The following is a 23,172-nucleotide window of genomic DNA, read 5'->3' as shown; positions in this document are numbered from 1 at the left end:
GGTGACGGGGTGTTTGGTGGGGTCCAGGGTGGGTCCGTCTCGGATTGAGTACGCGCGCTTCAGACGGTCGATGTCTCTGGGAACTCTTTGTAGACCAGGTTTATGAGGTCTTCTTCTGAGCAATTGAATAATGGGCCTGCGTGTGCGCAGGCTTCTTTGAGGGATTGGGTTACGTCCATGCTGGGGTGCTCGATACGACTAGAATGCAGCCTGTATATGCTGCGTCACAGAGGTTGAGTGATTTGGGCCTATTATTCGTTCTGGAAAGGTCTACGGATGAAATTCTTGTGCTTAGGATTGTAGTTCTTAGCTCTGAAGTAGCTTTAATAATAATGTTATCCTAGATATACATGTTTGCCCCTTTGACACATGAATCAGTTCCAACGGGCAGAAAATGCATCAAGTAAAGTAAAATGACAGAGAAATGCGTCTTCGCTCTTTGAAAACATGCAACGTGCTAGAAATATCAAAGCACAATATGTGCCCTCCCGACCATGAAACGCACCCATGTGGTAAACGCCAACCAGAGAAGTACTAGTTGTGAAAATGCATATCCATGACCCAGTACGACAAATGAAAATCAGGTAATAATGCATAGAAGAAGGGCAGAAAGGTAGAGATTGCCGCTGCAGAAATCGGAGAACGAGGGTATCAGTCGAAAAGAAATTGTATGACAGGCTCATTGAGCATCATGGCGGAAAGTACAGTTATCGCCCTTACGACACTTGCCGTCGGCCCAGAACTTGCAAGCAACGAGTCCAACCTTGTACTATTTTGGCACTGTTAGCAATGGTCATCAAAGTGTGGCTAAAGTAAACTTACAGGCTTATCAGTAACCCTAGTACGCTTCGAGCGACTCCATTGAGGGTCAAATTCACTGTCATGCTGCGGGGCATCGCGCCCTCGCTTGCGCTCATCATCATAGTCATTGCCTTGTGGTTGGAATTGACCACCAAATGGCGGGAACATAGCACCAAGGTTGGGTGCCATGCCTGGCTGTGATTGACCTGGGGGTTGGAATTGTTTCATAACATTTAAGATCTGATTGAGATCAACCCCTTGGAGACCACCGGCAGGCATCTGTGGGAGAACCGGCATTTGAGGCTGTTGCTGTTGAACAAACATGTTAACTGCCTGCTCATAACCGGGCATTGCGGCAGGCTGGTTTGCTACGGGCGGTGGGTTTGACTGCGCCTGTCCAGACACACTCTGGACGATGTTAAACAAGTTGGAAAAGTCATGGCCGGGGGCAACCGGGTTAGGTTGCTGCGCTGGTTGTGTGGCCACAGGCTTGGGATTAATGTATGCGTAATAGCGTTCCTCTCGGGCCTGCACTGTGTCAGCAATGAAGTATTGCAAATACCATGGAAGTACATACCTTGATGTGGTCAGGAAGCTCTCCGAAAGGCACTTCGTCAAATTCAACCTCGTCCGGGTCAGGGGAAGGTGGCTCCTTGGCCGATGCAGGCATTTCTGCAGGAGAGGTATAGAATACCATGAGTGTCGTTGATTCCCGATGCTCCTGTGCCTCCTTTTCGGGGCTTGTTGGAAGCTGTGGACCGCCGCGTTTAATGAAACTCTGATCTTTTGGCTCCTCAAAGTCAAAATCGATGCCTATAATGGTTAGGAAGAAATTTTTATAAAATAGGAGGGACGACTCACCTGACAGGCCAGTGTATTCTTGGAAGACGGTCTCGCGCATACCACCAAGATCATCCTCTTCGAGTTCATCCATATCCTTATGGAGCTTGAGCACACTACCTTCACCCTTGATATCTCCCAGGCCACGTGCAGATCCATCACCAGGGCCTATTTCCTCGTCGGGGTCGTGGGTGAAGAGTCGAACCTCGGTAAGAGAATCATCGGATTTCCAGGTCACGCGCAACTTACGACGCTCTTCCTTGCGTAATCTCTTGCTACGCTCCTCTTCGGTCTCTGTTGGCTGATCTTCTGCTGGTTTGGGGGCTGGTGCTTCCTTGGGTTTGTTGAGATCTGCCATCAAATCACCAAAGGAGAAAGCAGGTTTTGGAGGCGGCGTCTTCTCCTTGGGGGCAGGACTGTACAAAGGTTAGACAAGTTGTGACTCGAACATACATTGATACATACGCTGTTTTGGCTGCGGCGGCTGCAGCAGCCCTCTCTGCATTGGTAGTTCCTGGCCTCTTGGATGCCGAGCCCAATGCACCAAACAGACTGATTGGCTTTGGTGCCACTATGTTGGCTTTTGGGCGCGCAGGAACAGCCTTGGCTTGGGCTCCCTTAGTGCCATTGCCTACGGCTGTTTTCGACGCGTCTTTGTTTGCTGTCGCCATTCTTTTTGTCCCAGCCTGCAGACTTCCGTCTGCCTCGCGTGGACGTTTCATTCCAGCTGGATCAGGCTTTTCAGTAATTTTGACATCTTCTTTAGGAAGTTTGTCATTTTCTTGTTTACGTTTGGTGGAGGCGGTGGCATTGTCCAGAATCTTTTGAGTGAGATCTTTGACTTGCTGTGCACCTTTCTTCAAGAACTTAGGGAGTAATTTTGAGAGGTTTGTCTTTTGCAGCATGTCCTCTGTCATGGTAGAGAAGCGTGCAAAAAGCTGGAAGTGTCAGCCAATGAATGTCCCATGTAAACTTGAGAAGAGACTTACCTTGAGCAAATTGATTGTCAGGGTACCTGCAAAGTCTGCAGCCTGAAAGCGGTCGACCAAGAAGGAGTACAGAGCTGCCACAACCATAGGGTGCTCTCCCAGCCTACATAGGATTCACAATTAGTCTGGTCCAATTATACCAATGATTGATGTTTGCCAATGGAAGAGCACAAGCTCTTTTCTAAATAGGTCCCCCAGATCTCAGAGAGCGTCCTATGGCATGTCTGGAACTAGGAGCTTCCACTCTGGGTCTGCATATTTGCCTATCTTCATCCAGCACATATAAGACCATGCCTATTCGGCAACAAGAGCCATTGCACTTGATTCTAGCCATGACGATGCGTTTGGATTTATCCCAGAAAAGAATTCATACGGAGCAATGCTCTGTGGCTTCAAGTTCATATAGCCAACGCCATAGAGGGAAAGGGGAGGTGCAGGGGATGGGAAGGGGAAACGTACTTGTCAACAATGACGGAATGACCCATTTCTAACGTTGTCGTTGCAATTTTGTCCATTATCCGACGCTGAGAGATGACATATTCTTTCACCTTGGCAGCTTTATTATTATCTCCTTGGTTCTCGGCCGTTTTCATCGCCTGAACTTGTTCTTTCCATGCATCTCGAAGCGACTTGACGAGATCCTTGTAGGCCACCAACGCATTCTTCACCTTCTCGGGGCCGGGCCACTTGTTTCGTGGTGACCACACCGCTTGCACTGTATCAAATTGAGCTGCAGCCACGGGGTCTGTTGGTCGGGCAGTGGGTAATGGGAAAGGCTCATCTGGAGCCTCAATTTCAAGGTCCGATTCATCGGAACTTTCACTTTCTGACTTTGACGGGGCTTTCTTTGGACCCTTGGTCTTTGGTTGCAGTTTCTTAATAGGTCCCTTCTTCGTCTGAATCACAACGTCTGGCACAGGCAGACCTACATTTCGTCAGCGATTGATCGAAGAGGTCTCAATTGGTCTACACATACCTGTGGCCGACATTTCGGAAGCTGGTCCAAGCTGTGGTTGGACTGTGAGACCGTGCTGGTAATAGTCAAAATGCCGGTCCCTTTGATGGAAATCAGTCATCTTTCTCATAATTCGCGCTAGATGTGGGGACTTACTGCTCGGTTGGTTGTCTCTGGAAGTGCGAGGGGAGAGCATAAACAAGACCATTTGCCAAAGGAGGTTGGCCAGATGCTTGTGCGGGGTTCAGAAACTGTGGGTTGATGGTGACGTTGGGATCTGAATCAGAGTAATCGTTGGTGAGGTCAATCGTGTTTGACTGCTACGGGTTAGATTTCACGAGCACACCAGGCAACGACGTGACTTACCATCATCTCCTGGGGGAAGCCTTGGGGTAGTGTGTATTGTTGTGGCTGCAGTCGTCGGGAAGGTGCTGCTGTGAAGGTGTCTTGGATGGGCAACTGTTGGTGTGGGGGAAAATACCCCGGCTGAAAAGAGTATGATGGAAAAGCAGATGACTCCGATGCATTTAGAGGACGAGAGTCAAAATTCATCTGCCCATACTGGGGAGCTTGCGGTTGCTCAAATTGCGGATGGCCCCCATAACTTCGTTGTGACTGTTGGAGAGGAGTCTGCGCCTGCCAAGGTTCATGCATTGAGGTATAGATGCCATGGTCTTGTTCTGGTCTAGGGGCAAGCTCTCTCTGATCCTGAAATACAGGATGGTCCCAGCCAATCCCTAAAGTGTTCTGTGATGCAGAATCATGTTGAGCTTGGGCATTTTGCTGGAGTTGCGCATCAGGGGTCGGGTACATAGCATCCAGAGTATCCCAGTAATCTGGAGGCAGTGTATCTTGGTCATTGCCCTGGGGCAACCCCTGCAAATGAGCGGATTGCTCCATGATAAAGAAGAGTACTCAAAAGTTTAAGCTTAACTATGGAGTATCACGTAATCACGTGTAGACCCCTTGTGTTCACCGCCTGTTCTCACCGCCTTTGGAAATAGGAAGAAAATATGTCGGAGGCCGGAGTAAGTTTGCTTCCGAATGAAGTTATTGCTCGGGGAAGCTGTCTGAAGAGTTGAAGAATTAGACGCGGCAAATTCACTTGATACGCCTAGAATATCTTCAGAATTGAGTACTGTCGTACCTTAGAAAGAAAACAGTTCGCTTTCAATTTATGGTGCCTCAGGCATCAATTTTATTCCCCCAGTACTCTGTACTGCGAGTCACTGTGTCGTCCTTGGCCTTGCAGCTTATTGACTCCGCAGTTGCGAATACAAGTCTAGTAAGACGGTCCACGGGTTCTCAGGATGTTCAAGAGCCTCTTCTGCCCTGTGTCCTTTCCTTGACTTGGTATCCTTTCCTGGCACTCTGTGCACTCCCTGCAGAAGCTCTCTGCCTTTCTGCTATGTTTTGTCTCTGGAAAGACTGAGTATCAGAAAAGAGAAAGGCTCTCATACGAAGGACCACTCTAGATAGCCATTCGCTTTACGAAGAAAAGAAGGGAACGGGGGAAGGTGTTGATGGTTAGAGGTGTGGAAAGGGTGAAAAGCTGTCGTCAGGGCGGTTAGCAGTTTACAGTACCGTGATGGTTTGACCGCTATGGCAAGTCACGTTACGTGGCAGAATTCCGACATGTGATCTAGCTTCCGGGGGGGGAACAGTGTCAACAGTCATCATTTCGGAGGGTTGCGCGTATATCTCATATCTCTCCTTGCGCAAGTGGTACATGCATTGAAGCTCTGGCTTAGCATTTCCCCAATCCTACACAGCGCTGCCAGCTATTGTCATGGCCTCGCAACCAATGTCCCTCCGGGACCGACAGGTCGGTAAGTGTCGCAAGCTGGACCCTTAACAGCCTATTCTTAACTGACAACTGCCTTGAAGCGTCAATTCAAAAGCTCTTGAACTTAAACCATGATCCGCGACCTTCTGATGATAACACGATCGACCAGTCCGCCGGTGGTCTTATCTCACACTCCACTCCGATCTTGAATGAGGACGGCGACCCGATCTGGAAGGTCCTGGTGTTTGATACCATGGGCCGAGATGTCATTAGCAGTGTTCTACGGGTTAATGACCTCCGCGCATGGGGTATTACCATTCATCTGTATCGCCACCTCATCCCCTACACTGACCTCATGGCTAACCAGGAGCTACTCCTAGAAACCTCCACTCTCAAAGATACCCGATTCCCGATGTTCCAGTTGTCTATTTCGTGGAGCCTACCCCCACCAACATTCAAGCAATTACCCACGATCTTTCCCACGGGCTCTACTCCCCGGCCTACGTGAACTTCTTATCATCCGTTCCCCGGCCACTTCTGGAGGACTTCGCTTCTCAAATAGTCACCTCTGGTGCATCCGAACACATTGCGCAGGTCTTTGATCAATATCTGAACTTCATTGTGGCAGAGCCCGATCTATTCAGTTTAGGGCTCGGTAACGATGCATACTACAAAATCAATAGCGGAAAGACAAGTGATGAAGAGCTAGATGCGATTGTGGATAATGTGGTTGGCGGATTGTTCAGTGTTAGTGTGACAATGGGTAAGCACGTTCGAATTTCCATTATTAGCATATCTGACTGACGGGCAGGCACCATTCCCATCATCCGATGCCCCAAGGGCGGCGCGGCGGAATTGATCGCAACAAAGTTGGACCGGAAGTTGCGAGACCACATTCTCAACTCCAAAGACAACCTCTTTTCTGGAAATCAGAAGGCTCTCCCAGGTGTGCCATCATCTCGGCCAGTTTTGATCATTATGGACCGGAACGTCGATCTTGTTCCAATGCTGTCTCACTCATGGACATATCAATCACTCGTGCAAGATGTTCTTCAGATGCGTTTGAACCGGATTACTTTGGATGCGGACGAATCGGGCTCGGGTGTATCAACTAAGAAGTCTTATGACATAAACAGTAACGATTTCTTCTGGCAGCGCAATGCCGGAGCCCCATTCCCACAGGTAGCTGAAGACATTGACGCTGAACTTACGCGGTACAAGGAGGATGCAAATGATATCACGAAGAAGACTGGTGCTTCTTCAATTGAAGATCTCCAAAATGATACCAGCGCCTCAGCACAACACCTTAAGGCTGCTATTACACTGCTCCCCGAGTTGAGAGAACGCAAGGCCGTTCTTGACATGCATATGAACATTGCCACCTCACTTCTCAAGGGTATTAAAGACCGTCAGCTGGATAACTTCTTCGAGTTGGAGGAGAACATCACAAAGCAATCGAAGGCGCAAATCTTGGAACTGATCAATGATGGTTCTAAAGGGAGTGAACCATTGGACAAGCTGCGCTTGTTTGTTATCTGGTTCCTGAGTACTGAGATTGAACTCAACCGCTCAGAGATGACTCAGTTCGAAGAGGCACTTACCAAGGCTGGTGTGCTCGATATTTCCTCCCTCGCCTATGTCAAGCAGGTGCGCGAAATTACTCGGATGACTATGATGACCACAGCCGCTCCAGAACAGCAATCTTCAGACCTGTTCCGTGGGTTCTCATCCCTTTCAAACCGTCTGACCGATCGCATTACCTCGGGCTCTCTGGGTGCCAACTTTGACTCGCTGATTTCAGGGGTGAAGAACTTCCTACCAGCAAATAAGGATCTGACTGTGACAAAGATCACCGAGTCTATCATGGATCCGGCCGCAGCATCAAGCTCTGCCATTGCAAAGACCGAAAATTACCTCTACTTTGACCCAAGAAGCGCGAACGCTCGTGGCGCTATGCCTCCCGCGTCTGCATCTCGTAACACACAGATGCCCGGTGGTATAAGTGCAGGTCCTGGCACCGGTGCCAGCTTCGGCCAGCGCCGCCAAGCCTTCAGCGAAGCCATTGTCTTCACAGTCGGTGGTGGAAGCATGGATGAATACGGCAATTTGCAAGACTGGGTTCACCGGACAAGTGGCCAACAAGGTGGCGAGGGTACACCCGCTCAGCGTGCGGGAGGCGCCCCTGGGCACCGTCGGAGAGTTGTCTACGGCAGTACAGACCTGATGAACGCCACTGAGTTCCTATCTGATTCTTTGGCGCCTCTTGGTCGGGATAGCTGAACGTAATTGGAAATAGATGGTAACAGGGCTTGAACATGGCTCAAGGCTGTACAACATAGTAAAATTCAAAATCCTGATGTGCAACGTTCTATTATCATGGTCATATAAGCTTTAACCTACTTAGTGTAAGGTTACCAAATGCCGATTTCAGCACATTATGCACGTTTTCTACGAGAAGCGACTCTGGCTAAGGCACTGCCAATGAGCATCTCAACTTCAGACATGCTGTTCCGGACACTTGATGCTCTGCACATATCTTAGTCGTGGTCTTAACACTTACCCTAGTTGGCCAAGTAAATGGCAAAATATGTGACGACGGCAGGAAGACCTCGCTGTAGTCACCCGCTGGTTCACGGCGCGAAAGGCCTTTGAAAGATTGAATCTTGACTTAATCTAGATGGGAGCTTGAAGTAGTCCAAGCTAGCCAATCTGGATGCATAGTTTTAGAACTCCATGGAATCTTTAGAGTTTCTTTAAGTGTGGCTACAGGTAATCATTCGTTCATCTCAAGTTCCATACACGACCTCTGCCGAGCGAAGGAAATGTGAATATTCTTCGTCCACCTTCTTGGGGCAACAGTCTATAAATCAGCTTCCACGATACTCCATCAATCATATTAGTTTCCAGAGTTTAGCTTACTTTGAAATGAGTCCTCGGCAATCCACTTTGCCTCAGCTGGCGAATTCTCAAGACGCCCGGGTGATGTCAGGACAGGGTCATACTCGTGATATCCAACGCCACAATGAATATATATCAATGAGATATAGGATAGCTGAAATTGACATATATCTAATTCCATCAATTTGGAGCACAATACAAACTATATTCACTTAAATTTCGCCTCAGTTGGACAAACAGTTCAACATGACCCACCAACACGGAGACACATGGTCCACGACCTACGACGCGTCCGACGCACCAGAGACAAAGTACGACACAACAGCCTTAGTATATGATACACTAGGAAACTACGAGCCCTCGGGCTACGAGAGCTACGGTGCAACCGGCTACGGAGCAGTGGGTTTCGGCACAGATCCGACTGGCTCGACATACGACACACACGAGACCGGCTATGGCGCCACAGCATATGATCCCAGTACCGGTGCATACGACCAGCATCTAGATTACCGCACCCCGGCTGGCCGGAGACATCACCGAGAGCGAGTTGATCAAAATGGAACCTATCGACACCGCGATGTTGATCGCTATGAGGATGGATCTACTCGTGTCCACAGAGAATATGATAATCCGAATACTGGGACTAGCTACCACCGCGACTATGAGAAGTAATGGCGCTTGATTGGACAATTTGCGTTGGGTTTGGGGCCCGGGCTTGTATATAGATAGGTATGAGTTTACGAATCCTGCATAAATCACTGGAAACAAAGGCAAAAAAAAGATGAAAAGGAAAAACCTGGTCATTTCGGCCAAAGAAAAAAAAGAATCAAAAGCGTTCAAATCATTTTTTAAAAAAATCTAACTTCTTTTGTTGTCTGTTTAAGCTAGATGTGAAGGTGTAGTATGTGATGACAATGGTGGTTTCGTGATGTAGATTCTGCTAGCAGAGAATGTCTCATGTCAACAGGGGATCTCTTGACTGGAATAAATGATCTCAAAGATTCTGATGATTTGAACATTGTCTATGAAGCGTTGTATGCGGTATTTAAAAGATTGAGACGCAGAGTACAAAAGGTACATGCCGAGGTACCCCTTAATGTCAATTTTAGGGTTACCAAGTCCAATTAGCCCAATCCCTGTAGCTGCCTCTAGTTTCCAAAATGATTCACTAAAATCCAATCATCTTCAATCAAACAAGGCCATAAATTGCGATCTTTCATCTTCGCATCAAACCACAGCCTTGGCAGTTGTTGCCTCAGGCCAAAACATGCAAGGCTGACTCCACCGCATCATATCTGGCACTTTCTCCAACTATCCTCCACCAGGCTTAATACTGTCCAGCCAAATGAGGCGCTGAAACAGTTTCTTCATCAGCTTCTCATGCCCCCGTGATCATGTCGCGGAGGACGCTGGGCGGAGGTCGTGTTCTGGGCAACCCGAGCGCTCTCGCATCAGCTCCGTCCCCGCAGCCGAAGCCAAGGGTGCTCTCGCCGACCGCCAGCAGCATTTCCCTCAGTTCACAGACATCTGCATCGCAGTTCTCTTCTGAAACTCAGGATCTCACCTCTCGCATTTCAATAGAGAATGGCGATACCTCGATCTCTGCGGCTCCGGCTGCTCCGGGGGCTCAGCTCTCCTGTCCGATCTGCAGTGAGGAGATGGTATGCTTGTTCCCACCTGTTCGCTGTTAGATGCAAGGTGAAATAGTGCTGACGATTTATAGATGACTTTGCTTCAGCTGAACAGGTATCGACCCATCAACCTCCTCTCGGAACCGCCCCTGTATATGATTAACGCTTTAATAGACACCTCGATGATCTCCACCAGAACTTAGAAGACGACCGGCAAGATGAAGTTAAGGATTGGTTCAAGGTGCAAATGGAGAAGGCGAGGAAGTTCCAGCCCCTGGCGGTCCTCAACCAGAAGTTGAAAGGCCTGGATGTATTCGAATCAAACGAAAACCAAAACGCGCCTCTCGTCAGTCGACCACTTCCAACCCATGCAGGACCCTCCGAGTCCCTGAGACCACTAGATCCCGAAGATCTTATTACAAAGAACCATTGGCAGCAAAGTTGCATCTACGATGAGTGTCTGGAACCATCATGTGGACAACGATTGAATGCCACCAATGGATGCGTCAATTGCCGTAGTTGTGGAAAGCTCTTTTGCGAGGAACACACAATGTATCAAATGAAGCTTTCACGAGCGGCGCATCATGAGCCTGTGCGAGGAATATGGGCTCGGGTTTGCGAAACTTGTTACAAGTCAAGAGAAGGGTATAATGATCATAATGGTAAGGACATTCCTTTTTTGAAGTAAAGGACCAAGTTAACAGGGGATAGGCGCGGCGAGAAACCTAACGGACGCCTTCAAATCCATAAGAAAGCAAACAGTGGATAAGGACTTCTTGGAGATCTCCCGGCTCGAGAAACGATTAACCCGCCTCACCCAGCTCTTGGCGAGTCTACCTCCGGATCAAATACACCCCAGTGCGACCAAATTGTGGTCTCTCGCTTGGCAAAGCGATCAACGAAAAGAGTTGGAACAAACAATTGTCAGTTGGCAAGATGATGCAAGTGTTTCACGGTGTCCATTCTGCCAGCAGGATTTCTCTGGTTACACATTTCGCAGACATCATTGCCGGACTTGTGGACGTGTAGTCTGTGGTGACCAGAATACGGAGTGCTCTAGTGAAGTCGGTTTGAGCATCGCTCGTGGGTTCCAATACTATACTTCTTGTGGCCAGAGTCTAATTTCTAACAGAGCCCACAGCCTCCTCCGAGAAAGGCAATACCGACAATCTAATCAACATTGATGTACGACTGTGCAAGGATTGTAAAGCAACATTATTCGATCGCCGCGACTTCAAAGCAGACATCACGCGAAAGCCATCGGAAATTAGGGCATATGAAAACTTGACCCAATTCGAACGGGGCATCCGTCTTCACCTACCTCGATTCCAGAAACTGTTGGCATCTTTACAAGATCCAAGGCGACCCCCTTCATCTGCTCAGATAGCAGATGCATCCAAAGTGCGCAAGCGACTCATCGACTCTTTTGCACAATATGATGTTGCAGCCCGACGCATACGCGATATGCCAACCAACTCACCGACCCAACAACGGCTACAGAAAGCTATATATCAGCAAGCCAGCAACTTCCTCCACCTCCATATGCTACCCTTGAAAACCCTCCCCAAGATCCTCAAACACGCAACCCCAGCATCGGACAGGATACCTAGCCGAACAAGCTCCCCAAGTACCCCGGTCAATGGCTCTACATCCAATATCCGACCACCGGAGTCTGCTCTCGCCTCTATCAAATATAACAGCGTTGCTGCAAGTGGTAGCAACAGCAGTCTAGCCAGTGAGACTAGCAGTGCTGTCTCAGCCCTAGAAGCAGAAGAGAAATCCCTTCGAGATCGACTGATCGTACTAGAAGAACAAAAGTTCTTTGTGTCGGAGATGATCGCTGATGCCAATCGGCGGCGCAAGTTCGATGAGGTCAGCAGTCTAGCTGTCAATGTTGAAGATCTGAGTCGTGAGATTGATCGTGTTAATGGTATGCTCGCGGGTCTTGATTTTGAAGGGGTTTACACCGGGAACCTGCAACCAAGTACTTGATCTGGTTTTATGTTTGAGGTGGGACATTTGTTCCCGTTCACGCGCTTCTTGCACAATTCATTCCGCGTCTTTGTTGTTCTATCCTCGACACTTGTTTGTTCTCTTATTCTGTGTTCATGTTCTGGCGTTCCAGCACTTTTCTTACGATGATATATGCATAGCATCGGGCGTTGGGTTTTTTTAGGTAGTTAATGTTTTTTTTTTCCTCCATATAATTTGTGTTTGTTCGTAGTATTCACATTTGTTTAGTGGCCTTTTTATCGCCGAAGTTTGTTGAGCATTCTCACAGTATGAAGGTCAAATTATATATTTTTACGTACAATCACTTCATCCAAACAATGTTGATAGTTTGATCCTTAAAAATAACCTACAACCATATCTTTACACTCTCTGTTTCTCCCATTGAAAGTTTGTTAACAGAGCCGAGGCGTTGAGATATTGTTATAAGAAAGAAAAGCAAAAAAAAGAAGAAATGCTCACTCGAGGACGGTGTCTAGGAATAGCCGAACGCGGGGGTCGAACCCGCAGCCTTAAGATTAAGAGTCTTACGCTCTACCGATTGAGCTAGCCCGGCCGGGCTGTTGAAGACGGCCGGCATTTTTTACAATATAAGCCAGTATTCAAATATTGGCCGATTCCATGTAGGACTTCAATGTCGAGTGTTTGTGTATTCAGGGTGCAGATTATGCGCATGGCTAGCGTGCATGGTGGTGTAGTCGGCATGCATCTTGCAGCCTATTTGGCAGTTGCATGCATTACCCATGCATCGGACCAGGCCTGGCCATTGGTTGTGGGGTTCATTAATATACCTGTAACCTCTAGGGTCAACAGAGTTAGGGGTACCGGGGTTGAAAGCATTTAAGCATAAAAATCACAAAGGACGACACAAAGATAAATAAAACGTCATTAAAATAAGTTTCTTAAATATAAGCTTAGGTTGTTCAACAAGGTACATGTATAGTACAAGAAAACCCCAGATACACCTCATCGAGAGGTATCATCAGCGGAAACATAAAACGTCTTCTGCACATTCACCCCCTGAAAAAAAGTGCCGCTATGTTTCGGATTCAGGTCCTCCGTGCTACTGGTCCTGCTACCCCCGTTCGAGGTGTGGACCGTTGTAACTACGGCGTGCGATTCGTCTTCGACGTCTGGGCGCCAGTATTGCGGCCCAGACGGGTCGGAGCGAATGGCGTTAATGCTGGAGAGAGGGACACTGCCACCTGTGCGCTTGCTTTTGCTTTTGCTGCCGCCGGCGGAGCTGGGGTCGCGGAACCAGCGAAATAATGGACGGAGGGTTACGAGGCTGCCGGCTGCGATTCCGAGACTTGCTTCGACATTGGACCATATTGAGATTTGGGCTGTTGCGTCTGTGGATCAGCGTTGTTAGTATGTTTTCGATTCGGGCATGAAATCGGTGGACCATCAGATGGGTAGATGCTTACAGAGAAAGTCGACGTCCTTGTAGTCGTGCAGGAAGGGAATGCGAATGATGACTGCTGCGCTTGCACTAGATTGGATAGGTCAGCATATAATTCATTTGTTCCCCCGGTGCATTGAACACATACACGCAACCCATTCCAAGAATACCAGCCAAGGCAGCCTTGGTCCGCCAGTTCATCTGCAAGTTCCAGACCAACGCGATAGGTAAAAGACCCAGGGTTAGATCACAGAGTGTCGCGGTGACACTGTAAACATAGGCAATGGCGATAATGCTGTCGAGGCTCATGCAAGTGCCGGAAACATTGGCGTGAGGGTCGAGCTTGAGGCGAACCTGCTGCCAGAAGAAGGATACCGGTTGGCATTGCAACGTCAACATGAACCAAAACACCAGGCCGATAGTGCATGTCACGGAAATGACACCCCACAGGACAAGTTTATGCATCTTGGCGATTGTAAGGCGAAGTAGGGCTAATGCGATGGAGATCTTTGCAAGTGCGCATGTCCATACATAGCTGGTCTGGCCGAGCCACCACCACTTCAGATGTTGTTAGTATCTCATTCGAATTGGCTCAACTGCGCATTGCGATTCACGTACAAACATTGCTGTTTCCATTGTACCTCTCTCCACAAGGACCGGGGTTCTCTGGCCAATTCCATACAATGCTCCGGTGATACCGCTTAGGGCAAAAAGGATATTCACCAACTAAATATTCATCAGCAATTGAATTCATCAACAAGTCATGGTACATACCATGGCGCACACCATAAACGTGTCATCCCAGCCAAAGGCCTTGACGATTCTCAGCCGCACGAAACATCGTAGGCAAACCGCAATAAAAGAGATTCCCAGAAAAGTAGTGGTCACGATAAAGATCGACTCACTGCGACCATGCAAGGGCAACATATTGACAACCCAAGAGAACGTATCAGCAATTCATGACCTATATCCCTGCTCGCAGCAATCGCCAAGAATAACCAAGGAGAGAAGAAAAGAAAAGCGATCAACAGAGAAAAGAAAATCCACCAAGGCCAAGCATTTCAGGTCGTGGCGAGAACCGCCAAGAGGGGGCTATAGCGGCGATGTTCTCCGTGTTTTCATGTAGAAAAGAAACTCTTTACGGGGCCAACCCGAGGAAATGGGTGACCTGCCTGCAAGGATGAGGCTAGTTAGCCTTAAGTCGGTTAGCAGCCGTGCATCTGCAACAGTGGCTCTCTCTGTGGGCTTTTCAACCGCGATCCCTGTGGAGACTATGCCGGATCTAGGAGGTACAGTTACATTGAAGTATGAGCTTGTGGAGAGCAAGGTTAGAAAAAAGAAACGTTCCAATAGTCTCACAGTTAGTCACAATTAGTTGACAGCTAGTGACAGCCATCGCCACATACGTGTATGCATGTGTCAATGGGGGCAAACATAGTTCTATACATGCGCTCAGTCCTCCTGTTCGAGCCGGCCACTGGAATTTGGTAGACAATTCGATTCTTGGCCATCTCCACTTGATATCTGCGAATCAAGATCGATCGGTGGAGATGTGTTTTGGTCAGAATCAGGCCCGTCAACCAATTAGTGCCGGAACTAGTCTGAAATAGGAGACCGTTGCTGACAATCGCTTTGAAGTTTGTTCAGGGGGTTCCGTTCAGTTTCGCCTTCCGTAGGCAAACCGCGGATATTAGTCGTGTGCCGAGAGGCAAAATTTGGCGAGGATATGGTAATGCACATGCTACCTAGGTAAGGTATTAGGGAAGTAAAGATGGTGAATCGGACAGAGATCTCGATGTGTTCATCGAGATCTTTGTACATCTACTCTACATCTCCCAAAGGATGAATTGAAGTCTTGTAGCCGATCAGCGGGGAGGAAGATGAAGGTGGGATCTGCAATACTGTGGACAATTCGGAGATTACTTGACTCTTTTGTGGCCCCACCTGCGGCGTACATGCACGCTCGGCAAATCCAAGGGGTTGCAATGTCTACGGCACATACATATATATATATATAGATATTTTATGCGGGAATTATACAGAATAGTACTTGTAGACTGATAGATTAATACATTAGCATATCATTCTTTTGAAATACACATCTATATACCCACATTGCGGGTCTGGGGGAAACACTTCTAAGATTGAGATTAGCTTCAATATCATCTCGGCTATTCCTGGGATATTCTTAGCACAACCGGTTCTTCTAGAACACTGAGAGCATATTTGCAACCATGGATCACGATACGAGGCCATGTGGCTCTATGCAAGGGTCTGAACACTTATGTATGGATTGTACGTGTATGTGGGCTTGTAATGCGGCTTTCCATACACTGAATTTCACAGAGGAAGAATCTAATGGGACCTGCCAAGTCGCATGTCCCTGATTTTAGGGGGTGGAGGAAATAGTAGGTTGATAAAGTGCTGACTGGTTCGTGGTCGTTGACGTTGCATCACCTGACTCGCGTTCTTATCCATACAGTATGCTATAGTTCTAGTACTTGTGGACCCTACATTGACTTCAATGCTATGCAATTGTAAGTTAATCGGTCTCGCTATATAACAGCCAAAATGATTGTGAATTCGCTACATCATAATTGAAACTCGCGTGTTCGAAACCAGATCGCATATTTACATACCAAGGTGCTCCAGCACCATGATTCAATGGAGATGCCTCCAGGGCATGCTTATTTCTTCCACTTGGCGGCCGGGGTCTCCTGGAAGGTCTTCAGGATAGCAACCACCTTCTCCAGAGCAGCGACCTCCTTGGTCAGCTCGGCGTTGACCTTGGGCTGGTCCTGGCCGAGCTTGGCATAGAAGTCCTTCCGGTATGGTGTGGCAGACATAGCAGCACTGAAGATGGGCTTGATGACCCAGGAGTGGTGGGGCTTGAGGGTCTCACCGTAAGCATCACGGAAGGACTTGGAGAGCTCCGAGTCGGCGTTGTTGATGTTGTGACGGAGGGCTTGGGCAGTGAAATCGAGACCGCTGTAGAGAGTATCAGTTAGTGTATGGTTCATTCTAATGTGTGATATGTAATATGCGTTTCTTGCTTCTTGCGTCGCAATTGACTCTGTAAGCTTACCGGACCAGCCAGACGAGACCCTCGGTGGCAGTGTGCTTGCCAGTCTTCAATTCGTTCAGGACAAGGGCCTGCAGTGTCTCGGACTCGGCAGGTGCGGCCAATTGGCGAGTACGGACTTTCTAGAAAAGGGTGAGAAGGTGTTGACAGCAGCTGTAATGGATGGAACCGACCTCGATGTTGCCCTGCAAGTCACTCTTGACGGGGGTGAAAGCGGCGGAACCGAGGACATCTAGCAGGGTTCCTGTATAAGTTCGAGAAATTTCATGCAGTGGCACAGTGCATACCAAAAAGAGTCACAAGGGACTCGGCAGCTTCAAGGAACTCGGTTGTCGAGATACCATCCTCCGCACCGATGGGGACATCGGCGAAGGACTTGTTGATGGTGTCAAACCATGTCTGATCAGCAGGAATAGCGGCCATTTTTGCAGAGGGAAATTGAAACGAAAAGATGAGAAAGAGAGATCAATAAGGAGACGTTCACCGCTGTTGACACGCAAGCCAATGCCAGGTGGGGTGAGGGCGGTGAGGGTTTCATTGTTATGTTTGCTCTGTTTGCAGAATCTGCCAAGCTTTAACTCACGACGTCATCGCTAAAGGTTGCATTTCGATCGATCGCACTATGTTAGCTCGAAGGTTGTTCCTGACTGACCTGCATTGTCTGCCCCTATGCTTTCATTATTACCCTTGCAACATATTTCCCCTCCTTTTGGCCCACGCGGGTAAGAGATTGCCATGAGCACTCCACCGGACCAGGCCGACGGGTCGCCAGGACCTGACCCACGCTCCCTCAGCCATGATCATTACCATGGCTTGCAGACGGGGTCCTATACAGATCAGCAGCTGGTATGTATACCTCCACCGCAAATTGGACCATTGAATAACTTGATATTGATGGATAGCGCCATGCCTCTGCCGCCCATCTGCATATGACCAGCCGGCGGTTTTTCGTCGGACCAATCCCAGAAGGCTGGATTCACGGTCATCGCAAGTCGTGGTACAAGTCTCGACTGAAGCTCAGGAACTATACGTCACAAGCTATTTCGTTCTCTGCGGGCCCGGTTGCGACCCATTACAGCGAACAGGGCCCCCAGGCCGAGCCAATACCACCTGACCTGGACGAAGAAGTAGCTTTGACACTTACAAATACAACTGATAGGGCTGTAGCGGAGGAGGAAGACGAAATCGAAGTCGATGAAGCCACAACTGAGTCTGAGGGGGAGCTTCGGACCCTCACTCACCCCATGGCTGAAGCTAGTGGCGACGATCCCCTATGGGAAGTCGACGCGGAGAATGAAGAAAATGATGATGGAAACGAGACAGAGACCGGAAGGAACGAACAAGAGGATAGTGGGAATGATACGGAGGATACAGACAGCACGCCCAAAGCGAGACCAAGGGAAAGTGACGTGTACGACAACGATGTTGCTTCGTCTTCATTTGTCACGGCCAGAGAAGAAATGTCGAGCTCTGCAAACACAGGGTATACTGCATACACGGGACTTTCCGTCAATACAGATGATTCTACAGACACAAGGCAATCATCATCTACCCTGCAGCCCAACAGAGCACCGACTAGCCACCGCCCAACGTCATATGGCTCACAGAACACACACTTGACAAGCCAAAATTCTGCTAGCCCCCTGACCCCGAATGTATCTACGGGCCCCAGCGAGGCAGACTCGACGACACAGTTGCTGAGAAACAGATACAAGGACAAAGGAAAGCAGAAAAGTAAGAATTCTGGTATATCTCGAGCAACGCTTCGACACCACGACCACGACCCCCAAGATGAAGACAGTGCCCAACAGGGAGATGACAAAAATGGAGACGTGCCACAGCGGATGTTCACCAGGAGGATGGCAAAGCTCAACCTGGATGACAACATTAAGCACAAGCAACAACGGATTCGCTCCCGCATTGCAAAGACACAGGGCACCATCTCGGCCAATCGGCCCCGTCGGCGCAAAGTGCAAGAAGGAGAGATTGTCAAGGCGGAAAGAATGCTGGTCTGCGTTGAGGAGACTATGCAAGGTACACCTCCCGCTGATTACTCCGAGAACGATAGCCTCCGCATGGAAACCCGCACTGTGGACAAATGGCGAGAGTTTCTTGTTGTATGCCGAAAAAGCTCCGCAGAGCATGCGCCATTTGCTCTGCAAATGTATCGCACCCGTGTGATCCCTGATGTGCAACGACCGAACAGCAAAACACTGCCTTATTACGAGATAAGACTCAATCACAAGAATACCCACGTCAACCTTTACTCTCCCTTGGATAAAACCATTGTTCTTTGGTACCCTCGCAGGCGTGGAACCAAAATCTACATCATCAGGCCGAAGTCCGCTGCTCACTCTGCTGAGTGGTATACCTTCATTCGCCAGGTGCTAGGTTGGCGACGTCCAACTTCACTCCCTATCAATGTTCCCGACTTGGGCGTCTCGCTCATCTTCAAAAACCCTTTCAACCAACCTGGAGCCAGTCGAAAAGCAGATGACTCCGATCCAGAGCATGCGGCGTTCGATAAGAAGTATGCTGCTGCGAGCATCATCAGAGAATGCTTGAACATGCTCGAAGGTCGTCCTGAATGGGCCGAGGTATTGAAGGCCTGGTCCAAGACTGAGAAGATGGGTCTTGCTTGGAAGCGATATGATCGACTGGAGTGGGTGTTTGGTGTTAATGAAGAAAAGATGTTTGGCACCATTGCCATGCAGTCATCCCATGAGCTTGAGCTAAGGCCGAGATATCACTACTCAACTGCAGTCAAACAGAATGGCTCAAAGGAGGAGGAACCGGCACCAATTGAGGGGTTCCTTGTACGTCTCACATCTCAAAAGGGTGTACACCAACGGATGAACAAGATGTTCTTCAAGCGGTTGTATTTCTTCACCCAGGATCATTTCTTCTTTTTCTGTCGACCAGCCAAGGCATTGCCGCCGGCACCCCCAAAGTTTTCACCATTAGAAGCTCTACCGCAAGATGGAACTGTGCCATCTGCACGTCAAATTCTTGATGAAATGCCGCTATCCTGGGATATCAACCCGTATCCTCTTCAAGAGGGTAGTATCGCGTGGCTGTCCAACGGCAACAAAGAGTTCATTCAACGACACGACGAGGCGGCCTATGCACAAGTGCAGAGGAATTTCCACAATATCAGTCATGCGGATGGATTTATTGATATGTGTCGGGTGCAAGAAGTTCGAAATATCAAGCGCGGTGGCAGTCCTGCTGATCCCAACATCGACGAAGGGCCTTCTGTGGACTATAATCAAGAAGCTCTGGACTCCCGGCAAGACGATGGTGCTACACAAGAGTTCGATGACGATAGAACCTTTGAAATGGTTCTGGATAATGGCCTTGTCGTTCGACTTCAGGCATATGATGCTGCTAGTCGAGATGAATGGGTTAAGCGGCTCGACGCTTTGGTCAAATACTGGCGTGTTCGCTGTGCAAATGATGCGTCAGAGTTGCAGGCAGTTAGGCGGCGCAATCTCAAGCTTTTGGAAATCGATGAAGCCATGGAGTCGGTTGTTGGACAGTTCGCAAAGAAGTGGGAAGTGAAGAAAGCCGAGGCATCACCGCATTTGCACAATATGTGTTTGCTATCCGGCTGTCGAACTATCAAGGTGCGCTATAACAGAACCACGAGAATTCGTCACACAGAATACTAATCATAACAGATGTCCGGACAACTTTACCGCAAGCCCCGTCGCCACAAGACTTTCAACCAGTGCCATGTAATCCTTACAGCGGGTAAGCTGCTCATCTTCTCAAGCACACTGCGCAACCGAAATGGTACTGAAATACCACACATCCACCAAGAACTTGAAGCAACCATCGAATTGGAGGATTGCTACATCTATTCTGGGCTTCTCACTGAAGATGACCTGCTGTACGCCAATCAGACATTCGACAGTAATAACCCTGGACTTCATGCTCTTCCACGAGTATACCTCGATTCAGATACATTCACTAGCCACGACGAAGATACCGCTATCACCTTTGTTATCTGGCAGCCTTTGAAGAAGAGCTATTTCCGAGCCCAGGAAATGGGAGTTCAGGGCAACGCCAAAAGATCCATTCGACATGTCTCCACGCTAGGCAAACATGGCCGCACAATCGTGTTCAAAGCGCGTAGTCGTGTTGAGAAGGATCGTTGGGTTATGAGCATTTCTTCGGAGATTGATCGTCTCCAGGAGGTGAGACACGAAGATATACGACTTGTCTCTCCTTGATTATTTCTTTCAGCACTGGCATTTTCGCATTTCGGTTATTCGTGATTACTATTATGAATGCCCTTCGCTACCACTGCTTTTGTTTTGGGTTCGGCCTATCCACGCATAGCATAGCACTCATTACTTATAATAGTAATACCATGATATCCACAGACATCTATATATGTACAAGCTCAAATCCACAGCAGCCGCTATAGAAAACAAATCTATACACAATGCAAAGGGCCAAACCCGCAACCCAGCCCATCCCAATCTATCAATTCAAGAAAGGCTGCTCAACCTTAACAGCATTCTTAACAATCCGATCCCGAACACTCTGTCGATGCTTCTCAACCCGACTATTCACATCTGCATCCTCACTCCCTTCCTCCCAATCCGACGCCTTCAACCACCGCATCCGCGGCCCTAAAACCGCAAATACTTTTCCAGTAACCAGACTGAGACTGACAGGCCCATACGTATTACTATCCAGCGTCTTGCGCGGATCTTCCGCATCGCCTTCGAGCCAGACATGGTTCCACGGCACGATTTGGGTCTCCTTTAGACATGGTTCGCGGGTTGTGACGCGGTCGCCCGGTAGACCGATTATGCGTTTGATGGCGATGTGGGAGGGGTTTGCTGGGGATCTGTATTGGGTGGTATGTTAGTTTGGATTGTTCCATAGGAAGACTTGTAGAGTAGCGAGTTGCCATGACGAAAGGAATAGAATAGGAATAGGAATGGCAAGGAAAGAAAACACTAACCGGAAAGTAACGACAGTCCCTCGTTCAAGCTTCCTCTCCTTCCGAAAAGGTAGTAACCCACCCCAAGACCACATATTAACTAATACCATATCACTCTTTGTTTGCATTTGATCATAATCCTCGTTGAGGTAGGGTGTCATAGACGGTCCGCGCACCCACATCACTTGCATGACATGTTCAGGGAAGAAGAGACCGATTGGGATAACGGGTGCTAGCCAGCGGAGGGTTCGACATGTTCGGCGGACTGGGGAGGGGAGGGTTGCGAAGCGTTGGCGGAGGTTTGATAGAAGGCTTGATTTGAAAATCGGGCGGCGCTTTGGTGTTATGAGGGCTGGGCCTTGAACTTCTGCTGGGAGGTCTGGTGCTTTTATTTTCGGAGGTTCTTGGGGTACTACTCGAAATCGGGTATTCGGTGTTGGGGTTGCGCGGTTGCGCGGTTGTGGTTTCGTCATTTTTGTCAGAGGTTTCGGCTGGGTGGTGGTGGTGGTGAGGTGGGTTTGGGTGTTTGCGTTGGGGTAAATTGGATTAAAGGGATATTTCAATTGGCACTCGTCATGTTAATTAAGTCAATTGGGTGTCAAAGGGAGGGTGGATTTGCAATCGGAGTGAGGCTGTATCGAAGAATATCAGATGAGCGCTGATAGGGCGTTTGCACTGTTTGCAGTCTCCCCATACTCGATAGGCATAACTTCACCAGCTTCGTGTCTTGTTTGTTATCAAGAGAGTCTATTCTGATGTTTTGCTTATGTATCGATAAGAAAAATATATGTACGGAATAAAATAGTGAGCTCTACTTTGAAAATTATGTTGGTAAATCATCAGTCATTAAGCTGAAGAAATTCTAGTTTACAATTTCTCCAGAGCTCCCTAGCAGTGATAGCATGGTACAGGAACCTCTGGCTGTTTTGGGGGGTCATTGAACTGTCATCAGAGTCATATCGAGGTCATCATATCACCGCACCCTCTTGAGCCTTGCGCAAGTCGTTCAAGCGGTAAAGCTGCAGTGTTGTACTTCACGCATCGCTGTTCTCAGCTTGATCATCGGCGGTAGGAGGGAAGTATTCACTGGAGATACCGTTAGCTTTTGATCAAGCAGTATACCAAACGGATAAACTCACGGAATCACATCCTCATATGCGTCAACGTCCTTCCGCTCAAAGTTGCAGAAGATGACCCGCTCCAGCTTCCCAATGTTGGCAGGCCCCTCGAGAAACTTACGCACTTCATCGGTAGCAGCCTCTGCAGCAAGGTCACTAGGAAATCCGTAGACACCAGTGCTGATAGCAGCGAAAGCAATGCTCTTCAGGTTATTCTGAACAGCCAGCTCCAGACTGCGCCGATAGCAAGAACGAAGCAGAGCCTCAGGGCGTCTGGGGTCGATGCGTCTCTCACGGAAGTAGACTGGACCAACAGCGTGGATGACATGCTTGCAGGGTAGCTCATAAGCCTTGGAGATCTTTGCATCGCCAGTCTCGCATCCATCCAGCGTGCGACATTCTTCCAAGAGCTCTGGGCCTGCAGCACAGTGGATTGCGCCGTCTACGCCACCACCGCCTAGGAGGGACTCGTTGGCTGCATTGACGATACAGTCGACTTGCAGCCTGGTTATGTCATTGCGGATGATGGAGATGCTATTGTTGAGGCTTTGCGAGGGGTTGAACTGGGATGATATGGGGGCTAGACGCTGTAGCTTGTACAAGAGCGCAACTGTGGGGATCTCAGCGAGGGGAAGAGCCATGATGAAGTGCAGTTGCGTTGCGAGTCGCGAGAGAAAGCTCGAGTGGGGAGCTCTGCGCACGG

General features: G+C 48.8%; 9 protein-coding genes across 9 annotated transcripts; 4 read left to right on the top strand and 5 right to left on the bottom strand.

Moving 5' to 3' along the window:
• Positions 1 to 679: 679 nt before the first annotated feature.
• N7508_008479 (uncharacterized protein) lies at positions 680 to 4,485 on the bottom strand (the record flags this gene model as incomplete). Its single annotated transcript, XM_058466543.1, has 10 exons — positions 680 to 769; positions 823 to 1,329; positions 1,379 to 1,614; positions 1,663 to 2,057; positions 2,107 to 2,579; positions 2,631 to 2,733; positions 3,090 to 3,555; positions 3,607 to 3,686; positions 3,742 to 3,902; positions 3,952 to 4,485. 10 exons carry the CDS (start codon positions 4,483 to 4,485, stop codon positions 680 to 682), a joined length of 3,045 nt encoding a protein of 1,014 aa, XP_058314389.1.
• An 853-nt stretch (positions 4,486 to 5,338) lies between these two features.
• sly1 (syntaxin-binding protein) lies at positions 5,339 to 7,651 on the top strand (the record flags this gene model as incomplete). The annotated part of the gene is made up of 4 exons (XM_058466542.1): positions 5,339 to 5,414; positions 5,473 to 5,679; positions 5,739 to 6,134; positions 6,183 to 7,651. Coding segments are annotated over 4 exons (2,148 nt in total), but the record flags the coding sequence as incomplete, so codon positions are not given.
• Positions 7,652 to 8,515: 864 nt separating this feature from the next.
• Positions 8,516 to 8,941, top strand: N7508_008477 (uncharacterized protein; the record flags this gene model as incomplete). Its single annotated transcript, XM_058466541.1, has 1 exon — positions 8,516 to 8,941. One exon carries the CDS (start codon positions 8,516 to 8,518, stop codon positions 8,939 to 8,941), a length of 426 nt encoding a protein of 141 aa, XP_058314387.1.
• A 722-nt stretch (positions 8,942 to 9,663) lies between these two features.
• N7508_008476 (uncharacterized protein) lies at positions 9,664 to 11,892 on the top strand (the record flags this gene model as incomplete). Its single annotated transcript, XM_058466540.1, has 5 exons — positions 9,664 to 9,930; positions 9,993 to 10,015; positions 10,075 to 10,562; positions 10,612 to 10,983; positions 11,033 to 11,892. The coding sequence occupies 5 exons, from the start codon at positions 9,664 to 9,666 to the stop codon at positions 11,890 to 11,892; spliced, it is 2,010 nt and encodes a 669-aa protein (XP_058314386.1).
• A 984-nt stretch (positions 11,893 to 12,876) lies between these two features.
• N7508_008475 (uncharacterized protein) lies at positions 12,877 to 14,239 on the bottom strand (the record flags this gene model as incomplete). Its single annotated transcript, XM_058466539.1, has 5 exons — positions 12,877 to 13,262; positions 13,338 to 13,402; positions 13,461 to 13,870; positions 13,931 to 14,038; positions 14,087 to 14,239. 5 exons carry the CDS (start codon positions 14,237 to 14,239, stop codon positions 12,877 to 12,879), a joined length of 1,122 nt encoding a protein of 373 aa, XP_058314385.1.
• Positions 14,240 to 15,999: 1,760 nt separating this feature from the next.
• On the bottom strand, positions 16,000 to 16,817 carry N7508_008474 (GLTP domain-containing protein; the record flags this gene model as incomplete). Its single annotated transcript, XM_058466538.1, has 4 exons — positions 16,000 to 16,300; positions 16,398 to 16,516; positions 16,568 to 16,626; positions 16,682 to 16,817. 4 exons carry the CDS (start codon positions 16,815 to 16,817, stop codon positions 16,000 to 16,002), a joined length of 615 nt encoding a protein of 204 aa, XP_058314384.1.
• Positions 16,818 to 17,129: 312 nt separating this feature from the next.
• On the top strand, positions 17,130 to 20,629 carry N7508_008473 (sporulation-specific 71 family protein; the record flags this gene model as incomplete). The annotated part of the gene is made up of 3 exons (XM_058466537.1): positions 17,130 to 17,240; positions 17,297 to 20,020; positions 20,075 to 20,629. 3 exons carry the CDS (start codon positions 17,130 to 17,132, stop codon positions 20,627 to 20,629), a joined length of 3,390 nt encoding a protein of 1,129 aa, XP_058314383.1.
• Positions 20,630 to 20,885: 256 nt separating this feature from the next.
• Positions 20,886 to 21,824, bottom strand: N7508_008472 (putative mitochondrial inner membrane protease subunit Imp2; the record flags this gene model as incomplete). The annotated part of the gene is made up of 2 exons (XM_058466536.1): positions 20,886 to 21,255; positions 21,373 to 21,824. The coding sequence occupies 2 exons, from the start codon at positions 21,822 to 21,824 to the stop codon at positions 20,886 to 20,888; spliced, it is 822 nt and encodes a 273-aa protein (XP_058314382.1).
• Positions 21,825 to 22,385: 561 nt separating this feature from the next.
• On the bottom strand, positions 22,386 to 23,110 carry N7508_008471 (macro domain-containing protein; the record flags this gene model as incomplete). Its single annotated transcript, XM_058466535.1, has 2 exons — positions 22,386 to 22,437; positions 22,491 to 23,110. 2 exons carry the CDS (start codon positions 23,108 to 23,110, stop codon positions 22,386 to 22,388), a joined length of 672 nt encoding a protein of 223 aa, XP_058314381.1.
• Positions 23,111 to 23,172: the final 62 nt, after the last annotated feature.

This window comes from Penicillium antarcticum (assembly GCF_028974205.1).
Source record: "Penicillium antarcticum strain IBT 31339 chromosome Unknown utg000009l_segment0_segment0, whole genome shotgun sequence".
Classification (NCBI taxonomy): domain Eukaryota; kingdom Fungi; phylum Ascomycota; class Eurotiomycetes; order Eurotiales; family Aspergillaceae; genus Penicillium; species Penicillium antarcticum.
Note: the sequence above shows the minus strand (reverse complement) of the source record. Positions and strands in the feature narration are given on the sequence as shown.